General features: G+C 43.4%; 1 protein-coding gene across 5 annotated transcripts in view; it reads right to left on the bottom strand.

The window, feature by feature from the left end:
• RUNDC3B (RUN domain containing 3B) overlaps positions 1–24,294 on the bottom strand; it is a 147,258-nt gene that overhangs the window by 60,274 nt on the left and 62,690 nt on the right. For all 5 annotated transcript variants that reach the window (XR_012157565.1, XR_012157564.2, XR_012157566.2 and 2 more), the window contains exons 5-7: positions 22,750–22,839; positions 8,203–8,283; positions 6,316–6,484 (exon numbers count right to left, since the gene is read on the bottom strand). Coding sequence is in view for 2 of the 5 variants with exons in the window: in XM_073334081.2 (XP_073190182.1) it covers positions 6,316–6,484; positions 8,203–8,283; positions 22,750–22,839 (340 nt within the window). In the remaining 3 variants the exon portion in view is untranslated. The remainder of the gene's footprint in view (positions 1–6,315; positions 6,485–8,202; positions 8,284–22,749; positions 22,840–24,294) is intronic.

The following is a 24,294-nucleotide window of genomic DNA, read 5'->3' on the forward strand; positions in this document are numbered from 1 at the left end:
AGAGGTGACTCAGTCATGTCAGATACAAGCAGGTCTTTAGGGTATCTGAATTTCTGGAGAAGAGGTAGGAGCAGCATCGGTACCAGCGCATGACTTGATGCGAGGAAGAGATGCATTCTCTTGAACAGCCAACAGGTGGAGCTGAAGACTTGGTCAGTTCCAGCAGTTTCGGTGATGCCAAGAATTTGCTCTGTACTGAAGGCTTCAGTGGTGCCTACTGCTTTGGCAGTGCCAAAAAGGACACCGGTGCCAGTGGTTTTGTTGGTGCCGTAGCTCTCAAAGTCAGTCTGCCTCAGTCTCCAGAACTGAGAGATGGCACCAAGGGCTGTAGATCTGCCCAGTTACGGGTCCTAAGACCATTGTTTCATGCCCATCCTGGAGGTACTCAGATGGGCCCTGGAGCTATATCCCCTATCAGATGATGTTGAAGTGACTGACCTTACATGGGAAGGTGTTCTGGCAGGCTGTGCCTCAAAGTGTGAGGAAGGAGCCCATTTCTTCTCATCAGAGTGAGAAAGAGACAACTTCCTCTTAGAGGAACGTGGGAAATAAGGATTGGCAGATGACCTGGCAGAGCATAAGGATCGGCGGATGACCTCCACATGGGGGAGAGTCCGGGCCTGGGTCAGATGCTGGACGTAGTGATTTCTCCATGAGGAGAAGTCATAACTGAATGTTCTGGTCTTTTCAGCCCCTGGCAGTCAAGTCATGACAGTGAGAACACTTTTGTGGGATGCATCCCTCTCCCAGACACCAAAAACACTGTGGGTGGCCATCTGCTACTGGGAAGGCATCCCAACAAGAAAAACACCTCTTAAACCTGGGAGACCCAGGCATAAGGGTGAGGAAAAAAGCTTCCTGGTCAGGAAGGGTGGGAAGCAGGGAAACGAAAACTAGTCTATTGTTAGACTAGTCTAAACTAGTCTAACAATAAAGGTAAAGCAAAAACAAAAAAAACTCTTTTGCTAGAGGAAAGAAGAAGAAGAAGAACTAAACTACACTACAACTGACAAGTAAGCCACTATTCTAATGAGGAAAAAAAGAGAAGCAGGAATCCACAGCAGAGCCGTCCCAGACCAAAAGGTGGTAGAGAAGGAACTGGCGGGGGGAGGGGGAAGAGGGATGCAGTTGGACCGCACACAACTATATATACACAAGTCCCACTCACAGCATGAGAATGGAAAGGTACACATGTGCTGTTCGACAGGCACTGATGATAAAGATATCCAATCCCAGGCATAGGGAGTGCTGCACACCTACAGTGGAGCACCCACAAAGACATCACTCAAAGAAGAGCTTAGAAACGTGCATAGAATAAGGCTTTCCAAGTGTAGACAATAATGTTTACTTTCTCAATTAAATAGAACTAGAGGAAGCTAGCAAGGAAATACCTGAAGAACAGCATGTAAGAAAAGCAGGAGTGCTGTGCTTTTTTTTTTTTTTTTTTTTGCAGCTTACATGCAAACATAACTGGATGTATAAACAGAGGAATTAATTACAAAACAAAGGAGATACGGACGCCGTAGACATGATTTAAAAGTGTGGTGTCTAGTTCTGGTTATCAAAATTTAAGAAGAAATACGGTAGCCAAGGTAATCTGAGACAGCAAACAGAACAGACTACCCAGCAACACTGAGAGACTAATAATTCTATATTTATGTTAAAAAAGCAAACAATAGTTTTGATATAATGTAGATGAATAGCTAAAAACCTGAAAGATCTAAAGATGTAAAAATAATGTTACAGTTAGAAATTGGTATACCAAACATTTTGGAACGCCACCACCACACAATTTTACAAAAGTCAAAAAGCAGAGAGAATGAATGCACACTGTGCCTAGTTTCTCTATGAGGGTATGTCCACAGTGGAGCTGGCGGTGTAATTTCCAGATCAAACAAACAGACACACCTTCACTGGCTCTGATTGAGTTAGCTCACTAAAAATAGACATGTAGCAACCTCGAGTACATACTTAGGGTTTCAGACAGGATTATACTCAGGGTAGCGAGCCCATCCTTCAACTCACGCTGCCACAGCCACACTTCTATTTTTAGTGCACTACCTCCATTGGAGCTAACAAAGGTACGTCTACCTAAGCTGGAAATTATACTTCCAGCTCCTCTGAAGACAACCCTGATACTCATTGGCTATGTCTACACTACTACTTTTGTTGGTATAACTTATGTCACTCAGGGGCGTGGAAAAAACGCCCCCAATGCTGAGCAACATAAGTTGCACAGCAAGTACTGTCCACACTGGCACTTCTATGTTGCTGGGAGAGCAATTTTTTGGGTCCAAAAAAAAAAAAAAAAAATTCCCCACTATTGTAACTAACAGTTGTAGTACAGATGAGCCACTAGTATAAACGAAAGTACTGTGTTAGGGTATATCTGTAAATTCCAGCTCAAGGAGATGTACCTGTGCTAGCTAAGATTGAGCTAGTGTCATAGGCGCTGACTTCCCCTCTTTCCCGTGGGTGCTCGACCCCCTTCTGCCCCCATCCCCATCCCGCCCCCACTCCACCCCTTCCATGAGGCACCACCCCTGCCCACCCATTCCAACCCCTTCCCCAAAGTACCTGCCCCAACTCCACCCCCTCCCCGAGTACATACACATTCAAGATGCTAGGCACACACTTGGGGCAGCTAGTCCTTCTCACCACTGCTGCACTCTGTTTTTGGCACACTCACTCAATCAGATCTAGTGCAAGTATGTCTCCTCAAGCTGCAAATTACACCTCCAGCTCAAAGTGTAGACATATTCCTCATGCCAGGCTACGTGATACTTTAGGGTACGTCTACACTGCAGCTGGGATGTGTAATTCCCACTTGGGTAGACATATATGCGCTAGTTCTGATCAAGCTAACTTGCTAAAAATAGCAGCATTGCCACAGCAGCACAGGCTAGCCACCCAAGTACAGACCTAGGATCTCAGACCTTGGACAAGAGTACACCCAGGCAGCTAGCCAGAGTTGCCATTCGTGCCACAGTCACAATGCTATTTTTAGCGTGCTAACTCAATCAGAACTAGAACGTGTAGAGCTGGAAATTATACCTCCGAGCTGCAGTGTAGATGCATCCTTAGAACTGCTCTGATCTGTGCTAGGTATCATGGTGTTAAACATTGTGGAGCTTACAGGAGCTCTAGCTATCCTAATGGTGGTGGTATTGCTAGGAGTGGTAGAGTTGGACTGGTGTTAGCAATGGTGGGAAATAGCAAAGACATAGCCAAACAATTTCACTTCATCTTTTTATTCTATATAGCTTGCCCTGTTTCAACCCATGATTCTACTTCCTTTTGAAAGCAGGGGCAAGGGACTGCACTGGAGTAGAATGTTGAGTCCCAGCTGCTAGGCTGGGACTCTATCATTTGCAATATGAACATCCACCTTTATCCCTCTCTTTCCACTAAGGGAGTGCTTAGTGGAGCAGGTATAGCCCTATGGTTTTCCTTCCCCAGACTATCTGCACACCATGCACCTCTATAAATTTTGTTATTTCCCATACTTTACTTTTCTAGGGTTTTATTTACAATTTTTGCATTAAATCTTCTATTAAACGAAGCCATTAAGCAGAATTTTTTATAACATAGTAGGTCTCCCTGTAATGGGGCAGCTGCCCCTCACTGGCAAAAAGGGGTTAAAAGCAGCCCTAGTAAGGCTGCGCCAAAGGCAGACAATCAGAGGAGAGCTGGGAGGAGTAGCCAATCAGGTCCAAGTAGGCCCATATAAAAAATGAGCTGCAAGGCAGTTCTCTGCTGGGAGCTCAGGGAGGAAGGACTGTGTCCCTAAAGGGCCAAGAGAACTGCCAGCACCCTGGACACAGCAGTGCTGCAAACAGGGGCCAAGGAAGCCAGACAGCTCCTGGCTGGCTGCCGGGGGTTGCAGACTGAGGCCCTGATACAAGGGTAAAGAGGGTGCCGGAGCCACATGGGAGGTGGCTAGACTGTGGACTGCAGTTTGCCACTGGCAGGACATGGCTGAACAGCAGACTGCGTGTCCCCTGGAAAGGGGGAGCACAGTGTGTGGCATGGCTGGAGGGCTGTGTCACTGAAGAGGGCGCCACAGTCCTTGGAGAGACGTGAGCCAAGAGCGGGAGTCACAGTGGCAATGCACTACCCAAAGGAGGCGCACTCAATTGCAGAGTTAATTCCCAAGACAGGCTGAGGACGCATCAGAGTGGTAAGCGAACCCTGTTACACTCCCTTTATGCATTCCTTCACTCCTTAATTTTTCTTTGTTTCTCCCATCAGCTTTAATTTTATTTCCATCTGTCTGTCTCACTATTTCACTCTCCTCTCTTTTCTGGGTTTTGTTACGTCAAACACCCTCTCCTTTTTTTTTTTTTTAAAGCCAAGAACACTTACGTTCACCCCCCCTCACACACTTGTCGTCTCATTTCTTTTTTCCAGTGTGTTACTGCCCAGTTCTTGAGGGTAGCATTCTGTGTCAGAAATAGTGCTGAAATATTATGCTGTAAAATGGGTTGGACATACACTATACTAGCAAACCACCTGAATACGCTTCAAACCTTTGGCATTAAGTCTTGTTTTTGAAAAGCTACCTAATTCTGGTACTTTTATGGCCTTCATAGTATTCGAGTAACTCCAAATATTTTGCCCCCGCTTCCCTTCCACACTCTAACCCTCTCTAGTTTGAAGGAGAAATAGCTTGATTAGTTTATATATTTTTTTGTTGTTTATGTTTGTGAGAGAGTGTGTGTGTTGTGCATCTGAGGCAAAGTGAAGTCAAAGAGTTTTAAATTTCTCTCTAAGTGATTTGTTTGATAGTCTAGGACCAGCTTTTGTGAAAGTTCTATGGAACTTACTTCTGCAAGAAATAAGAATGACTATCTCCAACACTCACAAACCTCCCCGACTAGTCAACACTTTAATTGTTCTGGTAGAATGTAGCCATCTGATGAAGAGGACAAAGGATTGTGAAACCGGCAACTCTCAGATAGCTAGGCCAGTCCCAAGACATGCAGCTATACCAGTTATAACCAATAGCTTATATGCAGTCTACTAGCTAGAGATGGAAACTGGGAACCAGGAATTCTGCATTAGATTTTCAGATCTGCCATCAATTCACTGTGATACCTTGGACAATTGAGTTAACAGTGCCTCAGTTTATCCACCAATAAAGTGCATATAGTAAATTCCTACTTATTGTACCACACTGGGGTCTCATAGGGACTATTTTAAAGTAATATGAAATCCTCTAATTAAAAGGGGCTATGTAAGTGCTAAGTATTATTATTTATTCTGTCTAGATATTAAGAGACCTTGATGTAAACTATTAGATTCAATAGTGACAGGGCACACATCAGTACTTAAATATATGGAAGCCAAAGAACACAAAGTAGCGTTACCCTGTTTGCCTTGAGCAGCTAGCGAAAAATTCAGGATCTTGCAGGTTGCTCCAGTTAGAAGGAGAAACTGGTGATGAAATCAGGAACCTCTGATACCAGGAGGAGGAAGTTGGACAGGGAAGCGCTCTGCAACTGAAAGGCCTATTTCCAAACCCTCCTGAAGTCACATCTCCAGGCAGAGTTCCTCTGAGCTGTGTCCACTGCTTCCCTGGCACCTTCAAGGACAAGTGGGTGCTGTCCGGGGTTCTCTGCTCAGTGGTCCCTTCTGGATCCCTGATTTTATCCTTGTGACCTTCACTTCCATCCCTATTTTTTCATTTGTCATCCCCCAAAATTAATTGATGCCTGGGTCCAATAGCTCTTCCCCTTAAGCTGAGGGGGGAGGCCTTTAGTAATGGGTAGGCCCACACCTGCCCATCCCCAGTGCTTCAATAGGTACCTTTGATGCAATCTTGTTTATTTACAAGGAATATACAAAGCTCTGTTTTCCTTGAACACAGAGGAGCCAAGACTCAAGAGATAATTTTGTTGCTTACAGCCCCAAGCCTCTTTTAACCAGCTTGTCCAGACTGCATGTGTCTTCTATACCTGTTCCTGTGTGGTTCTGCTTCTCTCTCCACACTCCCCACCCAAACCCTCCACTTACATAAGTTCAAATTCCTGGGTGGACTCACATATGCTTGTTTTAGGTTGGGAGCTACTATAAAAAGGAGTATAACTGTATCTTACAGCCATCTTAAATAAAGTGTGGCAATCTAACCCACCAACTTCAAGGATATTTAACCTTATCCACAATAATAGCTATATTTGTTATGTTTTCACAAAAATATATGAATAGAAAAAAAACCTGTTTACAGGATCCTATGTCTTGTCAGTGACAATATTTGACATAAAAATACACATTAGTTCCGTCACCCTCATCCCTCCACAAACTGATTTTTTTTACCTTCTGCTCCAAGGTGAGTCGATACTTCTGTTCTACCCTTTTGCATTTGTTGTACCAACTGTTTTCATCCATGATGAAAGGAGGTCCAATATTTTCTGGAGTACTGCTTTCACTGCCGCTACTTCCCAGAGTCCTTAGCTCTTCTTCATCACTGCTGATGCTATCAGAACTGAAGGACCAAATTTATAAACCAAATGAAAACAGTTAACTGATACAAAACCTGCCTTGAAACTGAAGCACTACTACTCTTAAAACATGAAATGCAAAGCCTTCTTTAATAAATAAATAGATCAATCAGTAATAGAAAGCTATAGGTTAAATATTACAAATAGCATTTACAAGATAGTCATTAAATGCTCAGCAAACACAAAGTTATTTCACAACCACCAAAAGTGTCTGCGAAGTCATCAGCTGTGTAGGACAGCACAAAAAGGAAGATCTTGCTATGCTAAATTGGGGAGGCGGCCATTAACTCAGAAAGGTAAGAATTTTAGCTTATCCCTTTACCTTTTTCTTTATCACTAAGTTTTCTCCTGTATCATCAAGAACTTTTAGCTAGTTTTCAGTGGTAAGAGTTCTCCATAATTCACTTATTTTTCAGGTTTCTTCTAGAAGTATTTAGCATTGTAAATACTATAAATCATCGTATTTACATGATTCTCTTCATATATGCAATTTAAAACAGTTCACTTTTGGTATATTTCTTGAAGGCATGCTATTATAAACACTCATTACCTATGGATCTTTTAGGCGTCATTATCAAGGATCAACATAAAAGTGTTTGAATCACTGCCCTAGTACCTATGGGGTGTAATTTGTTTTGATTTTAAGACAAGTCAGGGAATCTGCCCTGCTCTGACAAACATGGGTGCCCATTAAAGCTTATTAGACTATATCAGTACAGTGGTGACCCTGAACAGACATAGGGTTTTCTTTAAGATTTGTGTGAGTATTTCTCAAGTGTGCACATTCTATTACTGATTTGGGTCAAAAATAGTTGTGTCGTTTAACTTAAATTGAACTTTGCAATTAGGCAATTAAAAAAATCTTTAATGAGATCTTCATCTCTAGAGAACAATTAGAAATTTTATTTTTCAGCCATGTGTCTTAGAGACAGTACATCAAATATTTCATGGGAGGACATCTTAATTCCCGCCCATTTTTCAAAACAGTTAAGTCTAGCAACAAAATCTATAGCAGTATTTCCATGCTCTTTTGAGGTGCTGAGTGGGGCTACTGATGGCCTCACTGTTCTCAGTCAGATACAGGTATTAACTCAATGATCTTTGTCAAAAAGGACCATTATGCTAAGCCATATAGTTAAAAATTGGTTGAAGAAACCCAGGTATCATACAAGTAACCACAGGATATTCCTGAAGGGCTAAATAACTAATACCACATATAGACAGACTTTACAAAATGCAACCGAAGTCAACAAGATATAGGTGCAGATGTGATTTTTAATCACCTTTATATGAACAGTGCCATTAAAAACACAGACTATGAAGAAAAAGGTACACACACGAAGGAAAAATGTAATTGGCATGTCTTCCTACAGAAAAAAAGCATTGATTACAGCTGCTCTACCGTCTGATATTGGCTCTAATTAAAGTCTAAGCTTCAGTGATAAAAGTAATTTCTCTTTAAATTTAGCACAAGTATTAAACACCTGAGTATAGATGAAAATTTCAGCATGACTGCTCACAGCTCATAAGTCACACAGTATTACAGCAATAAAAAGCTCATCATCCCATGCTGATCACCAAGTACAGAATGTCACAACATATTGGAAGCCAAATAAACTTCAAAAAGATAAGTAAAAGGCAAAATATCCAACTACCAAGTGAAGCTGAAAAATAAGAAAAGGTTTTCAGGATGAAAAAGTACCTTTGGGTGAACTTCAGATAGGGTGTGTAATCTATTACAGCTGGAAAGTTGCCATCCAATCCCTCTCCCTTCAGGCAGAAACTGACATAATACAGAGAATCAGTAACTAGGTTACACCAGAAAATGAAATGGCAGTGACACAGTTCAATCTTAATAGGATATAATCTGATCTTCTTTACCAACACAATCAAAGTATTATTTAAAAAAAATTGTGGGGTACAGTTTTCCATTACTGAAATACCATCACATATCCTGAGTCTAGATTGTTAAAGATTGTTAAAGTTAAATTACCAACTAATTTATTTAAAAAGTGAAAAGTCATTGCCTCTGTTTTAGAATGATATAATTTTTATACATATCCACATTTTGTGTATTAAGACAGACAACTCAATACATTGTTCAGGGGGAAAGGGGAGTATGTCTTAGTTTGCCTTTTCTCAAAGGTTTGAAAGAGCTGCCAATTGTGCATGGAAAGTTGGAGAAAGACATTCCTTTAGATACAATTCTGTTTATATATTGCTGCATTTTCTGCATATTAAAACTATTGAGACCACAAATTCCCAAAGAATGCTCAGCTCTTTCCAATCATATAGGAACAATCACCTCCCTAATGGGTTTGCCCCCCCTTAAGTCCTGATTTCACAAATGTTTACACAGATACATGGAGAAAAAAGAGGTTCGGGACTATTTAGAAAAGCTGGTCGAGCACAAGTCCATGGGGCCGGATGTGCTGCATCTGAGAGTGCTAAAGGAGTTGGTGGATAGAAAGCTGGCTAGATCGTCGGGCTCAATGGGTAGTGATCAATGGCTCCATGTCTAGTTGGCAGCCGGTACCAAGCGGAGTGCCTCAAGGGTTGGTCCTGGGGCCGGTTTTGTTCAATATCTTCATTAATGTTCTGGAGGATGGCATGGACTGTCAGCGAGTTTGCAGAGGACACTAAACTGGGAGGAGAGGTAGATACACTGGAGGGTAGGGATAGGATACAGGGGGACCTAGACAAATTAGAGGATTGGGTCAAAAAAAATCTGATGAGGTTCAACAAGGACAAGTGCAGAGTCCTGCACTTAGGATGGAAGAATCCCATGCACTGCTACAAAATAGGGACTGAATGGTTAGGCAGCAGTTCTGCAGAAAAGGTCCTAGGGGTTACAGTGGACGAGAAGCCGGATAAGAGTCAACAGTTTGCACTTGTTGCCAAGAAGGCCAATGGCATTTTGTGCTGTAAAAGTAGGGGCATTACCAGCAGATCGAGGGACGTGATCATTCCCCTCTATTCGACATTGGTGAGGCCTCATCCGGAGTACTGTGTCCAGTTTCGGGCCCCACACTACAAGAAGGATGTGGAAAAATTAGAAAGCGTCCAGCGGAGGGCAACAAAAATGATTAGGGGAATGGAACACATCACTTATGAGAGACTGAGGGAACTGGGATTATTTAGTCTGCAGAAGAGAAGAATGAGGAGGGATCTGATAGCTGCTTTCAACTGCCTGAAAGGGGATTCCAAAGAGGATGGATCTAGACTGTTCTCAGTGGTAGCAGGTGACAGAATGAGGAGTAATGGTCTCAAGTTGCAGTGGGGGAGGTTTAGGTTGGATATTAGGAAAAACTTTTTCACTAGGAGGGTGGTGAAGCACTGGAATGCGTTACCTAAGGAGGTGGTGGAATCTCCTTCTTTTGAGGTTTAAGGTCAGGTTTGACAAATCCCTAGCTGGGATGATTTAGTTGGGGACTGGTCCTGCTTTGAGTAGGGGGTTGGACTAGATGACCTCCTGAGGTCCCTTCCAACCCTGATATTCTATGATTCTATGATACTTGATCTGATTGTAATGGAACTACTCATATGCATAAAAGCAAGCATTCGTGTAAGTGGTTGCTAGTTCGAGGCCTAAAAGACAAGATAAAGGGATGGAGAAAAGGATGTACATATAAGGGAAGTGATCAGAGCAACTGGCATACACCTTATTAATTCTTTATATTTTACTATGAGGGTGCAGATGGAGGGAGGGGGAATAGCATGAAGGTACTAGAAACCAGGCAGAAGAAGAGGAAAGCTTCACAGGAGAAGAAAGGGTTGAGAAATTGATTACTACAGATATTTGGAAGAATAAGTTTGCAAAGAGTTTACCTACTCCTTCTGCTTATTCAGAAACAAAAAGAGTGATTTATAACATCACAACCAATTACTGCAATTAGTTTTTTTGTTTATTTTTTTTTTTTACTTCAAGTGATGAGTAGCAGGAACAGATGAATATTTTAGAAACCAACATTCAGAAATGTCCCTCTGTATCCATATACCTTTCTAAAACTCAGATATAAAGATCACAACATAGATTAGAGGTAAGATTAAACATGGTTCTAAAAGAAAATTATGGTTTAATTACAATAATGATAGTTTCACAAGGTTTCCAAGAGGCTCAAATACAATTTTTTCATTCTTCCTCTCCCTCCCGCATCAAATACCAAAATATACACTTTCTAAAATTTGCTCCTCAGAGGGAGACAGTTCCTGCAGTCAATTTAGAAGCTTAATTTTGTTAAAAAAAATTCCTTTCTGATCAAATAAAAAAAACTGTTCTGAAGAAAGTGTCAAAGTGAGCTTTTCCAGAAGTCTTAAACCTTTAAATGGGGGCTGCAGGAAGCGGTGTGGGCCAAGGAATGTGCTGACCACCGCTTCCCGTAGCCCCCATTGGCCTAGAACAACAAACCGCAGCCAGTGGGAGCTGCGATCGGCCAAACCTGCGGACGCTGCAGGTAAACAAACAGTCCTGGCCTGCTAGCGGATTTCCATGACGGGCCGCATGCCAAAGGTTGCCGATCCCTACATTATACAGGCAAGTCTAGCTAAAAACAATACAGAAATCTAATTTATGGTACACCTCAAACTGGTTTGCCCAGTGTCTGGAGCAAAGACACTCAGACAAAGCTGAAAAACTGTGATAGTTGCCTCTTTGTTGCTACTGAAAGTGTAATAGTAAGAAGATGATGACGGAAGAGAAGATCAGCTATGGTATCTCAATGTAGGGGCAGATGTTCTTCTCTCAGCAGAATTAAGGAATTAACTTAAACTAGGCAGTAGACCATGTATTCTTTTAGCTTCTCCAGTGGTTCATCTGTTTGATTGCTAAATAGATTCTCCCCTTTAAAGGGAAAGTCCTCTATTCTGAACCTGTTTCACTGGGAAGAGTAGATGATCTTAACCCGCCATAAGAAAAGGAGTACTTGTGGCACCGTAGAGACTAACCAATTTATTTGAGCATAAGCTTTCGTGAGCTACAGCTCACTTTTCTTCAGCTAGTAACAGATGCTGTCGCTTCGGTCAAGGAGTATGAAGCATCAAATGATATTCTAAAGTCAGTGGTCCCCAAACTTTTTACCTCGCGTCCCCCCTTACCACTGTGTGCGGGCCCCCCCCCAGAGGTGAGAGTAGGGCCATGGCTCCAGGAGTGGGGGATTCGAACAGGGGTAAGGGGGCCTACAGCTGGGGTGCCGGGTCAGTGGCGCTGCAACTTTAATAGTGGGGGTGCTGAAAGCCAACCCCCTTACCCCATCCAGACTCACCCCCGAGTTGGGACCGGGAGCAGGGCTGTGTCTCTGGGAGGGGGGACCCAGACAGGGGTAAGGGGTTTGAGGCTGGGGCCACAGACAGAACCCCGGGCATGGGGCCAGCAGCTGAGACCCCCACGTAAAACCTACACCCCCGAAACTCTAGTTCCCACGCCTGTGCCTGGGCTGTGTCCCCCCCCCCCCCCAAATGTTCCTCTGCACCCTCTTAGGGAAGCACACCCCACAGATTGTGGACCTCTGCTCTAAGAGCATGTTTCATTATGTTCTGTCCACCAGTTAAAATATCATTCACCAGTTTATGCTGATCTTCTGATAGCACTTGAATAAAGGTGGCCATCTTTTCTTGTAGGTGAAACTGATAACAGGACACAATACTCAGAAAAGATGAAGAAAAAACCTTTTGTCCTAAAGTATCCAATGTTTACCCTCCTTGACAAACAACATGGAATGTGCTATCTGTCGATAGCCACTGCTACTACTAACAAGTTAGGGCTGGGCTGCATGTAGTGAAAATAAGAACTCCTCCTCATAGGACAGGTGGTATAAAATTTAGCAGCTTTTTAAAAAATGGGCTAACAAGAAGCTGGAGTAGACCAAACAGATTTGGCCATGACAACAGCCCATCTAATATGGGTAAAGAAATTCTGGACTGTAAAGGGGCTCCCAAAATGTCAAAAACTGGATGGGAGAATTCTTTAATTGTCACAGAAGGTAGTTTGAGAGGTACCACCAATCCTATCCACCAATTCACAAAACAGTCTGGGAACGGACGTGGATGGATCCAGGTCTGACGGACCCAATGAATCACTCATCTGGGATCCAGCCCTGCCAACACTGGATGCTCTTTTCCTATCCATCTTCCTCAGAGCTGCAACCAATGCATCTGGTGGCCTTTCACATGGCCTTGACTTTGGAGCGTATGAAGCCAGTACTGACAGAAGCTTAAGAGTTTTTAGTTTAATCAGATCCAATGTCCTGAGTGCCATTAGCACTGCTAGTCTTGGAGTTACCTCTGGTACCGATTTCTTCATAAGCACCTTAGTCTTAGTAGGTGCCAAACTCTGAGATGACACAGGTCTCTTCATTCATAGCACATGCTCTTGAATGCGCCAGATACGATAGACTTTGCTGTTATTGCTTCCACAAGAAAAGGTTACTCACCTCGTGTACTAAACTGTGTTTCTTTGAGATGTGTCCCCCTATGGGTGCTCAACTTTGGGTGTGTTCACGCCCCCTGCACCTCAGATCGGAGATTATAGGTAGCAGTATCTATTTGGTCAGCACATGTACTCTCCTAGTCTCATGCCCTATATCAGGACTAGATAGCTCTGCGCAGGCCAACTGTCCTCAGTTCCTTCTCTACCGCAGAGCTCAATGGTAAGAACTCCGAAGCAGAGGGTAGGACGACGGATAGTGGAGCACCCATAGGGACACTCACCTCAAAGAACCACAGTTACTGCATAAGGTAAGTAATCTTTTCTTCGTCGAGCAGTGTTCTTATGGGTGCTCCACTTTAGGTGACTCTACAACAATACCCCTAAGGGAGAGGTCGAGTCTAGAACTGAGGATAAGACAGCCAAATATGGCATTGGATGCTGAGTTGTGGATGAGTGGATAATGTTTAGCAAATGTATGAGCAGATGTCCAATTTGCTGCTTTGCATATTTCTGTGACCGTAATGTTTCTGAGGAAGGCTATGGAAGTGGAGAGAGATCTCGTTGTTTTCACTCCATGAGGAGTCCTTGTGGCACTTTAGAGACTAACAAATTTATTTGGGCATAAGCTTTCGTGGAGTGGGTTATAGCTCACGAAAGCTTATGCCCAAATAAATTTGTTAGTCTCTAAGGTGCCACAAGGACTCCTCATCGTTTTTACCAATACAGACTAACAGAACTACTTCTCTGAAACCTGTCATCATGGAGTGAGTTCATACTCTAGGAGGTTGAAGATTGAGAGCATGAAAGCAATAGGTTTCAGAGTAACAGCCGTGTTAGTCTGTATTCGCAAAAAGAAAAGGAGTACTTGTGGCACCTTAGAGACTAACCAATTAACTAATAGCAGACTGGTAATAGAGACTGGGAGTGGCTTAGTCATTATGCAAGGTAGCCTATCCCCCCCAGACGTTCTTGTTAAACTCTGGATTTGTGCTGGAAATGGTCCACCTTGATTATCATACACAATGTAAGGAGAGTGATCACTTTAGATAAGCTATTACCAGCAGGAGAGTGGGGTGGGAGGAGGGTTTTTTTCATGCTTTGTGTGTATATAATAAGATCTTCTAAACTTTCCACAGTATGCATCCGATGAAGTGAGCTGTAGCTCACGAAAGCTTATGCTCAAATAAATTGGTTAGTCTCTAAGGTGCCACAAGTACTCCTTTTCTTTTTGTGAAAGCAATAGGTAATGCAGTCTGATATCCATCTAGAGAGTCTTTGTTTAGAGATTGAGGATCCTTTGAACTGTCTGCAATGGAGAGAAATAGTTAGGACTAAGCCCTTCAGGAAATCTCCCAATCTAAATAGAAGGCTAGTGCTCTCCTGACCTCGAGTGTGTGTAGGAGTGGAAAGAAAACTGGGAGGTGGATAAGATGGTTTATATGGAACTTGGGGTGTGGTCATAGTGTAACCTTGTCTTTGAAAAAGACTGTAAATGGGGGGGTTCACCATAAGAGCAGACATAAAGGCTCTGAGCAGACCTAAAGGCTACTAGGAATGCAGTTTTCACAGGGAGGTGTAGAAGAGTGCAGGTGGCCATGGATTCGAAGGCAACTGAAGACAAGGTTGAGGTCCCATGCCAGTGTAGGACATCTGACTTGTGGGAAGAGGTTACCCTTGAGAAACCTTCTTGTTGTAGGATGAGTGAAAACAGAATAACTGTCTATAACTGATAACTGGTAAAAGGTGGTAATGGCTGCAAGAAGCATCTTTATGAGGTTAGAGATAATCCTGACATTTTTGGTTCTAGGATGGAATCTAGCACGAGCAGTAGCAGAGAGGATATAGGAATAATTGTCTCAAGTCAGAGCAGAGTTGGACTCTCTTCCACTTTTGAATATATGTGCGATGAATAGTTTGTTTCCTGCTATGTATCAGCACCACCTTTACATCCTCAGAGCAGGTCATTTCCAAGCTTTCAAACCATCAAGGAGTCATGCCTTGAGCCACAGATCCTGTAGATTGGGGTGATGGACCTCAACAGCACCCTGAGAGAGGAGATGAAGAACAGGCTGGAGAGTGATTGGTTGTCAAATCGTCACTTGGTAAGGCATGGAAACCATATTTGTCTTGGCCATATGGGAGCTATAAGTATAACTCTGGCTCTTTATTTTATCAGGACTTTGGCTATTAGAGGAATTGGTGGAAAGGCATACAACAAACACGTGCTCCATTGTAAAAAAAGCCATTGTCAAGAGAGTGATGACGCACACTGGCGCTGGAGCAGAACTGGGAGCACTTCCTTTTTCTAGCTGTGGCGAAGTAGTATCTTTGGGACTCCCCAACATAGATATATGCCAGGGGTGGGCAAATCTTTTTTTGCAACATCAGGGCCACATCAGGGAACAGAAATTGTATGGCAGGCCATGAATGCTCACACAATTGGGAGTTGCGGTGTGGGAGGGGGTGCGGGCTCTGGGGTGAAGCTGGGGATGAGAGGTTTGGGGTGCAGGAGGGTGCTCCAGGCTGGGATCGAGGGGTTTGGAGAGCGGGAGGGGGATCAGGGCTGGGGCAGGGGGTTGGGGCATGGGGAGAGGCTCAGGGGATGCAGGCTCCGCTTACCTCAAGCGGCTCCCGGAAGCAGCGGATGTCCCTTCTCCGGTTCCTATGCAGAGAGGCACAGCCAGGCAGCTCTGTACACTGCCCCATCCGCAGGTGCTGCCCCTGCAGCGCCCATTGGAGCACATAGGTGCTGGAGCGGGGCCATGGCATGGCTTCTGGGAACCACATGGTGCAGCCCCTGACCCAGCGCCCTGGCCGGAGCACCGGAGTGGAGCTGAGCTGCATGGTGCGGCCCCGACCTAGTGCCCTGGCCGGAGTGGGGCCGAGCCGCATGGTGCAGCCCCCGACCCAGCACTCCAGCTGGAGCAGGGCCGAGCCACGTGGTGCAGCTCATGGGCCAGCTTAGGCCCGTGGGCCATAGTTTGCCCACCCCTGATGTATGCTTTGGAAAATGGAGGGGTTTATTTCCCATTTGTGATGCTGGGAGAAATGCCTGCTGACAGTGTGTTTTGTATGCCTGGGAGGTAAGCTGCTGGTGTGGTGGCAAATGCACCTGTCACAGGATCCATGCACTGCTAGTGGCACCTCCTGCTGGCTATCCTGGGGATTAGCTCTGGCCAGGTCTGTCCCAGTGTCCTCTCATCCTACAGACTGCTCTCACTCCAGGAACTACAGCCTCCTCTTCATGACTCAGGCCTCCGGCCAGGTCACTACATGGCTCCCCCTTCCAGGGTATGTAACAAAGTTTTTCCCAGATCAAATAATCCAAGGCAATCCACTGTCCTCTGCCTGGTATTTGCCACATCCCAAGTGGCTGGTAAAGGACCTTGAGCCCACCCTCTACTCCAGGTTCCACCTCAGGGGCCCTCTGGTTAGCAGCCAAAGCCTGTACTGTTATTCCTTTCTGCTATTCCCGAGCCTTCTCCTACCTTCCTGGCTTCCTCCCTCTTTGGGTTTTCCAGCCTCCAAACTCCCTCTTTCCAGGAAGCAACTGTGGACTACTTTCTATAGTCCCAACACACCTCCCTCCTCCCAGGGCTGATAGCAGCCTGCTTTCCTGCAGTCACCTTCTGTTATCAGCTTCCTGGTGTACATAGGCTCTGCCTGCCCCTTCCCAGCGGAGCCTAGTGTCTAATTAATCAATCCCTGCTCTCTGGCTCCTCTTCCAGGTGCAATCTAGGCAGTTATTTAGGCCTAATTTATCCTCTGAGGGCCAGAGTACACCCCATCACAGCACCAATTCCAGAGTTTCAGTGCTTTGGCACAAAGGGAAGGTGATCTTAATCCTCCCTGGCAGTTCGTGTAAAATATACATGAGATGATTTAACTGGGAATTGGTCCTGCTTCGAGCAGGGGGTTGGACTAGATGACCTTCTGGGGTCCCTTCCAACCCTGATATTCTATGATTCTGTGATGTTGTGATGGTGCCCACTATAAGGCTTTGATGGAAATAGGTCATATATATGTTCATAAGCATAACTGGAATATGTTATGCTACATATGTCATGTAACATATCTATGTAAAGGTTATGATCCATTGAATATATTCATCCTATTAGTATGCATGTGTCGTTGTATTCAAAGTTATGAATATTGGCTGTATACTTGTTAGATTTTAAATAACTTTAGTAAGGCATTTGGTCAGCTTCTTTACAAAGGAATTTGCAAGTTAAGTGCCCAATCAAGAAGCACTTAATGCACAATGGATCTTGGAAGGTTCACATAAGAAGTCTACATGAGGACATTCAAGGTAGCAGGTGAGCAATGGCTGCTGCCTGTAAAAATGGAGTCATGCATGGACATGTGACTTGCACAGGTGACTCCAAAACTCCATCTGGGAGCTGGACTTTGCACAGGAGACAGGAGGGGGTCTCCACCTAAAAGAGAGTCTATTTAAGCCAATGGGAGACTCCTCCATTTTGTCTTCAGTTGGCTAAAGAGAGCCTCTCCACCTCCAAGGATACCTGAAAGAAACTGGAACAAAGGACAGTAACTACAGGGGGTGTGAGTATTTGCTGGACCCAGACTAGAAGGAAACTAGTCTGTAAAAGGAAGCTTAGAGGAATTCCTCTAAGGGTGAGGTTTTTATCTGTATTCAGTTTTCTTAGACATAGACTTGCGTGTTCTATTTTATTTTGTTTGGTAATTCACTTTGTTCTGTCTGTTACTATATGGAACCACTTAAATCCTACTTTCTGCATTTAATAAAATCACTTTTTACTTATTAATTAACCCAGAGTATGTATTAATACCGGGGGAAGAGGGGCAAACAGCTGTGCATCTCTCTCTATCAGTGTTACGGAGGAGGAACAATTTATGAGTTTACCCTGTATAAGCTTTATACAAGGTAAAACGGATTTATTTAGGGTTTGGACCCCATTGGGAGTTCAGCATCTTAGTGTTAAAGACAGGAACATTTAAGCTGCTTTGAGTTTAAGCCTACAGCTGTTAGGGGACATGGTCAGACTTGGGTCTGGGTTTGCAGCAGGCTAGTGGGTCTGGCTCAAACCAGGCTGAAGTGCCAAGCTGGGAGGGCAGGGAAAGCAGGGGCCGAAGTAGTCTTGGCACATCAGTTGGTAGCCCCAAAGAGGTTTCTGTGATCCACCCATCACAGTTGACTATCATGAACTTTATGTGCTTGCCTCTGATCAGTGGTAGGAAATGTGTACAGGCATTCTTGACTGCTCTGAGTTCTAGCAAGCGGATATGTAGCGTGAATTCAAGTGGGGATCACTTGCCTTGACCATTTGCCCGATGGGCTCCCTATCGCAATAGGGATACATCTATTGTCAATATTAATGGTTGGGGTGGTTGAGTGACATTGTGAGGGCCTTTCCAGCAGTCAAGGGATTTGACGACTGTCAAGGGCATCAAGAGAGGCTTGTTTAAGCTGTGCTTGCTTGGCACATATACAGTTCTGAGCCACCCTTTAAGGCAGCACATGTAGAGTTTCGCTGCCAAGTGTCCCAGTAGCTGGAGACAGTTTCTGGCTGAAGTCTGAGGACTGGCCTGGATTGTCAAGACTTTGAGAGGGAAGGAAAGCTTTGGTTGCCACTGCATCTAGATAGGCTCCTGTGAATTCGAGAGGTTGTACTGGAATGAATGTGGACTTTTGGACATTTAATTGGAGTCCCAGCTAGAGGAATAATTCCATGGTCTTTTGTGTGGCCCTCAGAGCCACTGAAGGAGCATGCTTTGGCAGGCAATCGTTTAAATATGGAATATCATAATTCCTTGTTTGCAAAGGTGCTCCGCTACCACAGAAAGGACTTTTGAGAACACTTTGGGTGTGGATGATAGTCTGAATGGGAGTACTTTGTACTGAAAGTGATTTTATCCAAGAGTGAATTGTAGAAACCTTCTGTGAGATGGGTGGATTGCAATATGAAAGTAAGCATCTTGAAGGTGGAAAAGCAGAAAACCAGTCCGGTTGGTCCAAAGATGGAATTATTGCTGAGAAAGTAACCTTTTTGAAGTGTTATACCTTTACAAATGTTCTGAATGATCTTAGATCTAGAATGGGTCTCCAACTGCCAGTCTTTTTCAATATCAGGAAATACTTGGAGTAGAATCCCTTCCCTTTGTGTTCAGTGGGAACAGGTTTTATAGCACTAGCTTCAGGAGAAAGTTGGTTTCCTGACATAAAAGGAGCTCATGAGAAAGAAGAGGGACGGAGCGGGGAGGTAGACAGGGGGAAAGGAGGTAAAATAGATTGAATATCCTATGGAGATGATTTCAACACCCACCTGTCCATAGTTATATGTTCCCAAGTTTTGACAAAAAAAGAGCAAGGTGGTTGCTGAAGCAGGAGAGATGTTTGGGTTGCTGCAGCAAATAAAAATGGAGGTAGTAAAGCAGGGCCTCAATCAACATCAAAATTGGTGGTTAGACATAGAAGGCTGTAATGTTTGTGGAGCAGCTGGTCTCCTCTTTTGTCAACTTTGTCTTTTTCACTGGGGTTCATAATGCCTTGGGGAGGAGGAAATTGAGTAGGTTAGGGTCTCTGTGCTGTCTTGGATTTACTACAACTTTTGTGTGTGCAGGCATGTAAATTACCAGTGAGTGCAAAGTGGCTCTAGAATCTTTTAGTGTGAAGGGATTCAACCATTTTCTCTGCAAATATCTTTGATCCCTCAAATGCAAGGTCTTCCACAGTAGATTGGACTTCCCTTAGAAAGCCAGAAAGGTGAAGACAAGAAGCCCTTTGCATGACCACTGCTATGTCAGCGGTGCCTAGAGAGGCCTGCAAAGATGTCCTTGCGAGAAGTTGACCTTCAGCAATGATTGCCTGAAACTGTTCCCTCTGATCAGCTGGAAGACGTTCAATGGAAGCGTTCAGGCTGAAAATAATTGACATGACTGTACTTTGCCATAAGAGCTTGGTAATTGGCGATCGTAAATTGTAGGGTCACCGACAAATATGATTTTAGTCCAGATAACACAAGATGTTTCAAGTCCTTGTGACAGGATGTCGATTTAGCTTGGTGCTGTCTGCCACATTCATGTACAGCGTCAACAAGGGAGTTCAGTGACGAGTGTGAAAATAAAAAGTCCAAGTCTTCAGAGAGAACATAGTATTTTTTGTCTGCTCTCTTGCATGTGGGAGGTTTTGTGGCTGGTGTCTACCATGTAATTTTTGCTGGGTCCAGCAAGGCCTCATTAATGGGAAGTGCAATGTGGGCATGTACAGGATATCGAGCAGCTTGTGTTGTGACTCTTTAACCTCTTCCAGCGGAATTTTTAAAGGAGGCATAACGGCTTTATTAGGAGAAGATGAAGAGATATTGGTTGCAGAAGTAATCTCTAGTCTCACTCCCTGTTCCTCAAAGCTCTCCTCTTGCAGATCATGAGGTCTAGACAGAGAAGATTGTCTTCTCCTATCCCTATGAGAAACACTATGGGCCCTCAAGAATTGGTGTCTATAGGCTACCCAGGAGTCCCAGTAAGGCCACTGAGGTAGTGCAAAAGGGATGGGTGGCGCAACCAAGGATGTCCATATCAATTGGATATGTCATGTCTCTCAGTGGTAAGCTGGTTCTGCAGAGGCTTCAGGCTAGCTCACTCTCTGATAGTGGAATGGAGCGCCTTGAACTGATGAGATTGAATGACACGTAGTTGTTGAGCCGGTCTTCTGCAGAGCCGAAGAACTCAATACTGGGGCTGTAGAGGCCTGTGACAGTACTGATTTAGAGGAGCTTGTTTTCTCTCTATCACTCCATTCATGCAATGGTACCAATCTTCTGGAGCCTGAACTCTCAGAGTCCCTAGGCTTGCTGGAGGTACCGGTACCTGAGGAGCCTGCAGCCTTGTAGGCACAGAGTCAGACACTGGTGAGTGCCAAGGAGGTAGACCTTGTCAGGGATCATCTCTGTGATAGATTCTCTATCCAGTGGACTTGAAGCCCACTTTTTTTTATGGTTTTTGAGGCAATCCAAAGATTTCCTCTTCAAAGCTGCAGGGGAATACTGAGCAGAGGCAATCAATGGAATGGGCCTCATTGGGGACCACTATACGTGGTGGTGGTGAAGGCTGGTCGGACTGAACTTTCCATCATTAGCAGCTGGAGTTTTAGCTCATGGTTCTTTCTCGCTCTTGATTTTAATTTAAGCAGAAAGTACACTTCTGAGGCACATGTGACTCCCCAAGACAGCAAAAGCAGCAGAAATTTCTGTTATGGACCAGGATTACTTCATGGCAGGAGAGGCAACAGTTAAACCCGGGAAAGCCAGGCATACCATGGACAGACACTGCTACCTAAAATCTCCAATCTGAGGTGCAGGGGGTCCGAACGCATTTAAAGTGGAATACCCATAATGACACTATTCGAAGTAGTAGTAAGAGTTCCCATGGTCCATTCTGTCTGATCTGGACGCATTCTTGGAGTAAATGTACAGCAGATGGAGCTTCTGGGTGGAGTGTGCCTTTCACCAAGACATGTAAGGTGCCTCACATTAACATATGATGCTAGAAATACTTCTGGACACACAGCGCATCTTTTGAAGACTGCTCCTCTAATTTTTGGCTCCACTATTATAGTTAAAACAGAGAGATTAAAAATTCTAACTCTACTAACAGTATTAAGTATGAGAAAGACAAGATAGATGAGGTAACAACTTTTATTGAACCAACTTCTGTTGGTGGAAGGTACAACCTTTTGAGCCACAGAACTCTGCTTTAGGTCTGGGGAAGGAAACAGAGCGTCTGAGATTAAGTATCTAACATTAACTCTAAAATACCTGCCTACCTAATGGTACTATAGATGAGAAAAGCTCCAGATCCAAGAGCTATGGAGAGGTTCACTTTTGTCTAATGCTGCGGTTGAAAGGAACTGGGGAACAGATGCCACATTATAGCCTTGCCTTCATAACATTTTAGAGGGTGTGTGAGCACTCTAACAGGTAGTGCTTAGAACAGGTTCTACTGTCTAGGCTGCACCAACTGGCACAACCCAAGAATGGGAATATGCAGAGGACACTCGAAGATAAACAGGAAGCTAGAATGGAACCGTTGGTGCCACCACCTTAACTACACTCCTCACTGCAGATCCTGCTATAGTGTACAGTAGCTGAAGCACTTTGACACATTTCTGAACATTTAAAGCAAATATTTGTTTTAAGATCAACTACAGTATGCTAGAACGGACAAACTTAAAATAGTATAACATTAAAAAGAATCCTTTTAGTCACTTAAATCAGTGTTTTCTCTGAAATTTGAGCTGCAATTACCAAAGTACTCATGCAACTGACAAATTTGACAGATGTCAAAAATTAAAAACATACTGATGTTAATGAAGGAACACTTTCTGTTATGTGAACAACATTTTTAGTCAGTACAGAAGGAAAAGAACTGAAGAATAATGGATGTGATACAAAAGTGGTCTCTCTTAATGCATCAAAATATCAGCAACTGAAGCCATGATCATAAGTTGAAGTTTAGACTAGGACACACAAAAGTGTGTGTTTTGGTTACCTTAATATACTGAGACAGAAGAGGAAAGAAATGAAGAACCATGCATACACAAGCCAAAATCCATGTTGGAGCACACAGTTGATATTCTCTTTCATGAAGGATATTACTTATTTGTATTATAGCAGCATATGCAGGCTCCAATCAAACTAGGGCCCCATTGTGCTAGGCACAGTATATAAAAGAGACATCTTTCACTACACTGAAAACTGGTTTAAGGTTCCAGAATCTACAAATGATTTAAAAAAAAAAAGTTAGGATATATAGTTTAGTATATATCCTGACAGACAGACTGAATACCTGAAGTCAATAGCATTGAGTCCCAACAGCATGCCAGCAAGCATATTTGCTTCCTCTCCCAGGACAATTGCTCCATCTTCATAAAATCTCCTGCAAGAAACAAAATGGTTTTCACCCCACCCACCCACCCAGCCACCCACAAATCAAACAAACCCGCCCCCAGAAATGAGCACCAATCTCCGTTCTAAATAATAATTCAGCTATCACATTGACTATTCAAGTTATTAAAGTTTATAAAATTTTTTAAATCCAAATATATGAAAACAGCCACTGGATGCCCAGATGGCATTCATATTTCACTTCTGGTAAAGCAAAGGAAGAGATCACTATAAAGAAATAAACTCAAGGCGGGGGGGGGGGGGGGAGCAGGGAAGTGCTCCATAATAATAAAACTATTTTAAAATGTATAAAATCCAGACAGTGCCAAACAAAATAACTAGATATATGTTAATTAATGTATTATGAGTCTAATGCCCTTGAGAAATAACTGTAGAAAAGGATAAGCCAAAAAACAATCCCCTGCCCCCCAAAAAGAGAGAGGGACACACAATTGGAGTTTTACTTGTGACTGAGAATGTGTGTCATGCCTACTGAAAGAATGACAATTGATGCCACTGTAGAAAGCCTTTTTCATCTATATTTCTTAATTGTACTTAAAGTCAAATTTAAGACCCACTATCCAGATTTAACTTTCAGCAGTTGACTATATTAGCAGTCTGCACTCCTATTTTTAGCAGCGTAGCGTCCCACTGCCTCCCCACTGCTGAAGCCTTTCCCTGCCTGAGGGAAAGACTCTCACATCGAGCGTGAAAGATCATTGAAAGACTGGGGCCTAAGGTAAGACTCCAAAATCCACATTTTAGCACTTAAATAAATGGCCTAAAGCCATTCAAAAGGGGCTAACCACATCCATCTCCAACTGAAGTTAATAGCACCAGCAGATGTTCAGCACCCTTAAAGTCAGGCCATTTATTTAGGTGCCTAACTTTAGGCACTCATGTTTGAAAATTTTGGTCATCTCTATTAAAAAAAATTTAAGGAAATAAATCTCTCACTAATAATTCTGGATAATTCAACTGATATTGATATAATTATACACAAATTTATATGACAATTCAGTTAACTCTATAGCAACACACAGGAAATCACTGGTTTAGTCCTCTGCTGCTTGTGGATCAGGAACACCAAATGTTTTGCTTTAGTGCCAAGTCACTGGAAATCTAAACTTCCAGTGCCAAAAGTTCAATACTACTAAAAGTAATTTCATAAGTTGAATGTATAACAACCATTAATTTAATTTTAAAAGGTCTACTGAAACACAGACTCTGTATACATTTCAAGGTTATTGGGAACTTCCTCGCATTCCAAATGAATGGTGAAAAAGGTTTGTTTTCTAAAAGCTGAATTAGTGAAACAGCCAGCTAATCATAATAATTGTTATCTATTACCTACCAAGTTAAATTACTGGACATGAACAAGAAGTGACCGCTTAAGAGGACTTTTTTTGTAACAAAATTCTTCAGAAGAAAAGATTAATAAAACAAA

This window comes from Lepidochelys kempii, chromosome 2, assembly GCF_965140285.1.
Source record: "Lepidochelys kempii isolate rLepKem1 chromosome 2, rLepKem1.hap1, whole genome shotgun sequence".
NCBI lineage: Eukaryota > Metazoa > Chordata > Testudines > Cheloniidae > Lepidochelys > Lepidochelys kempii.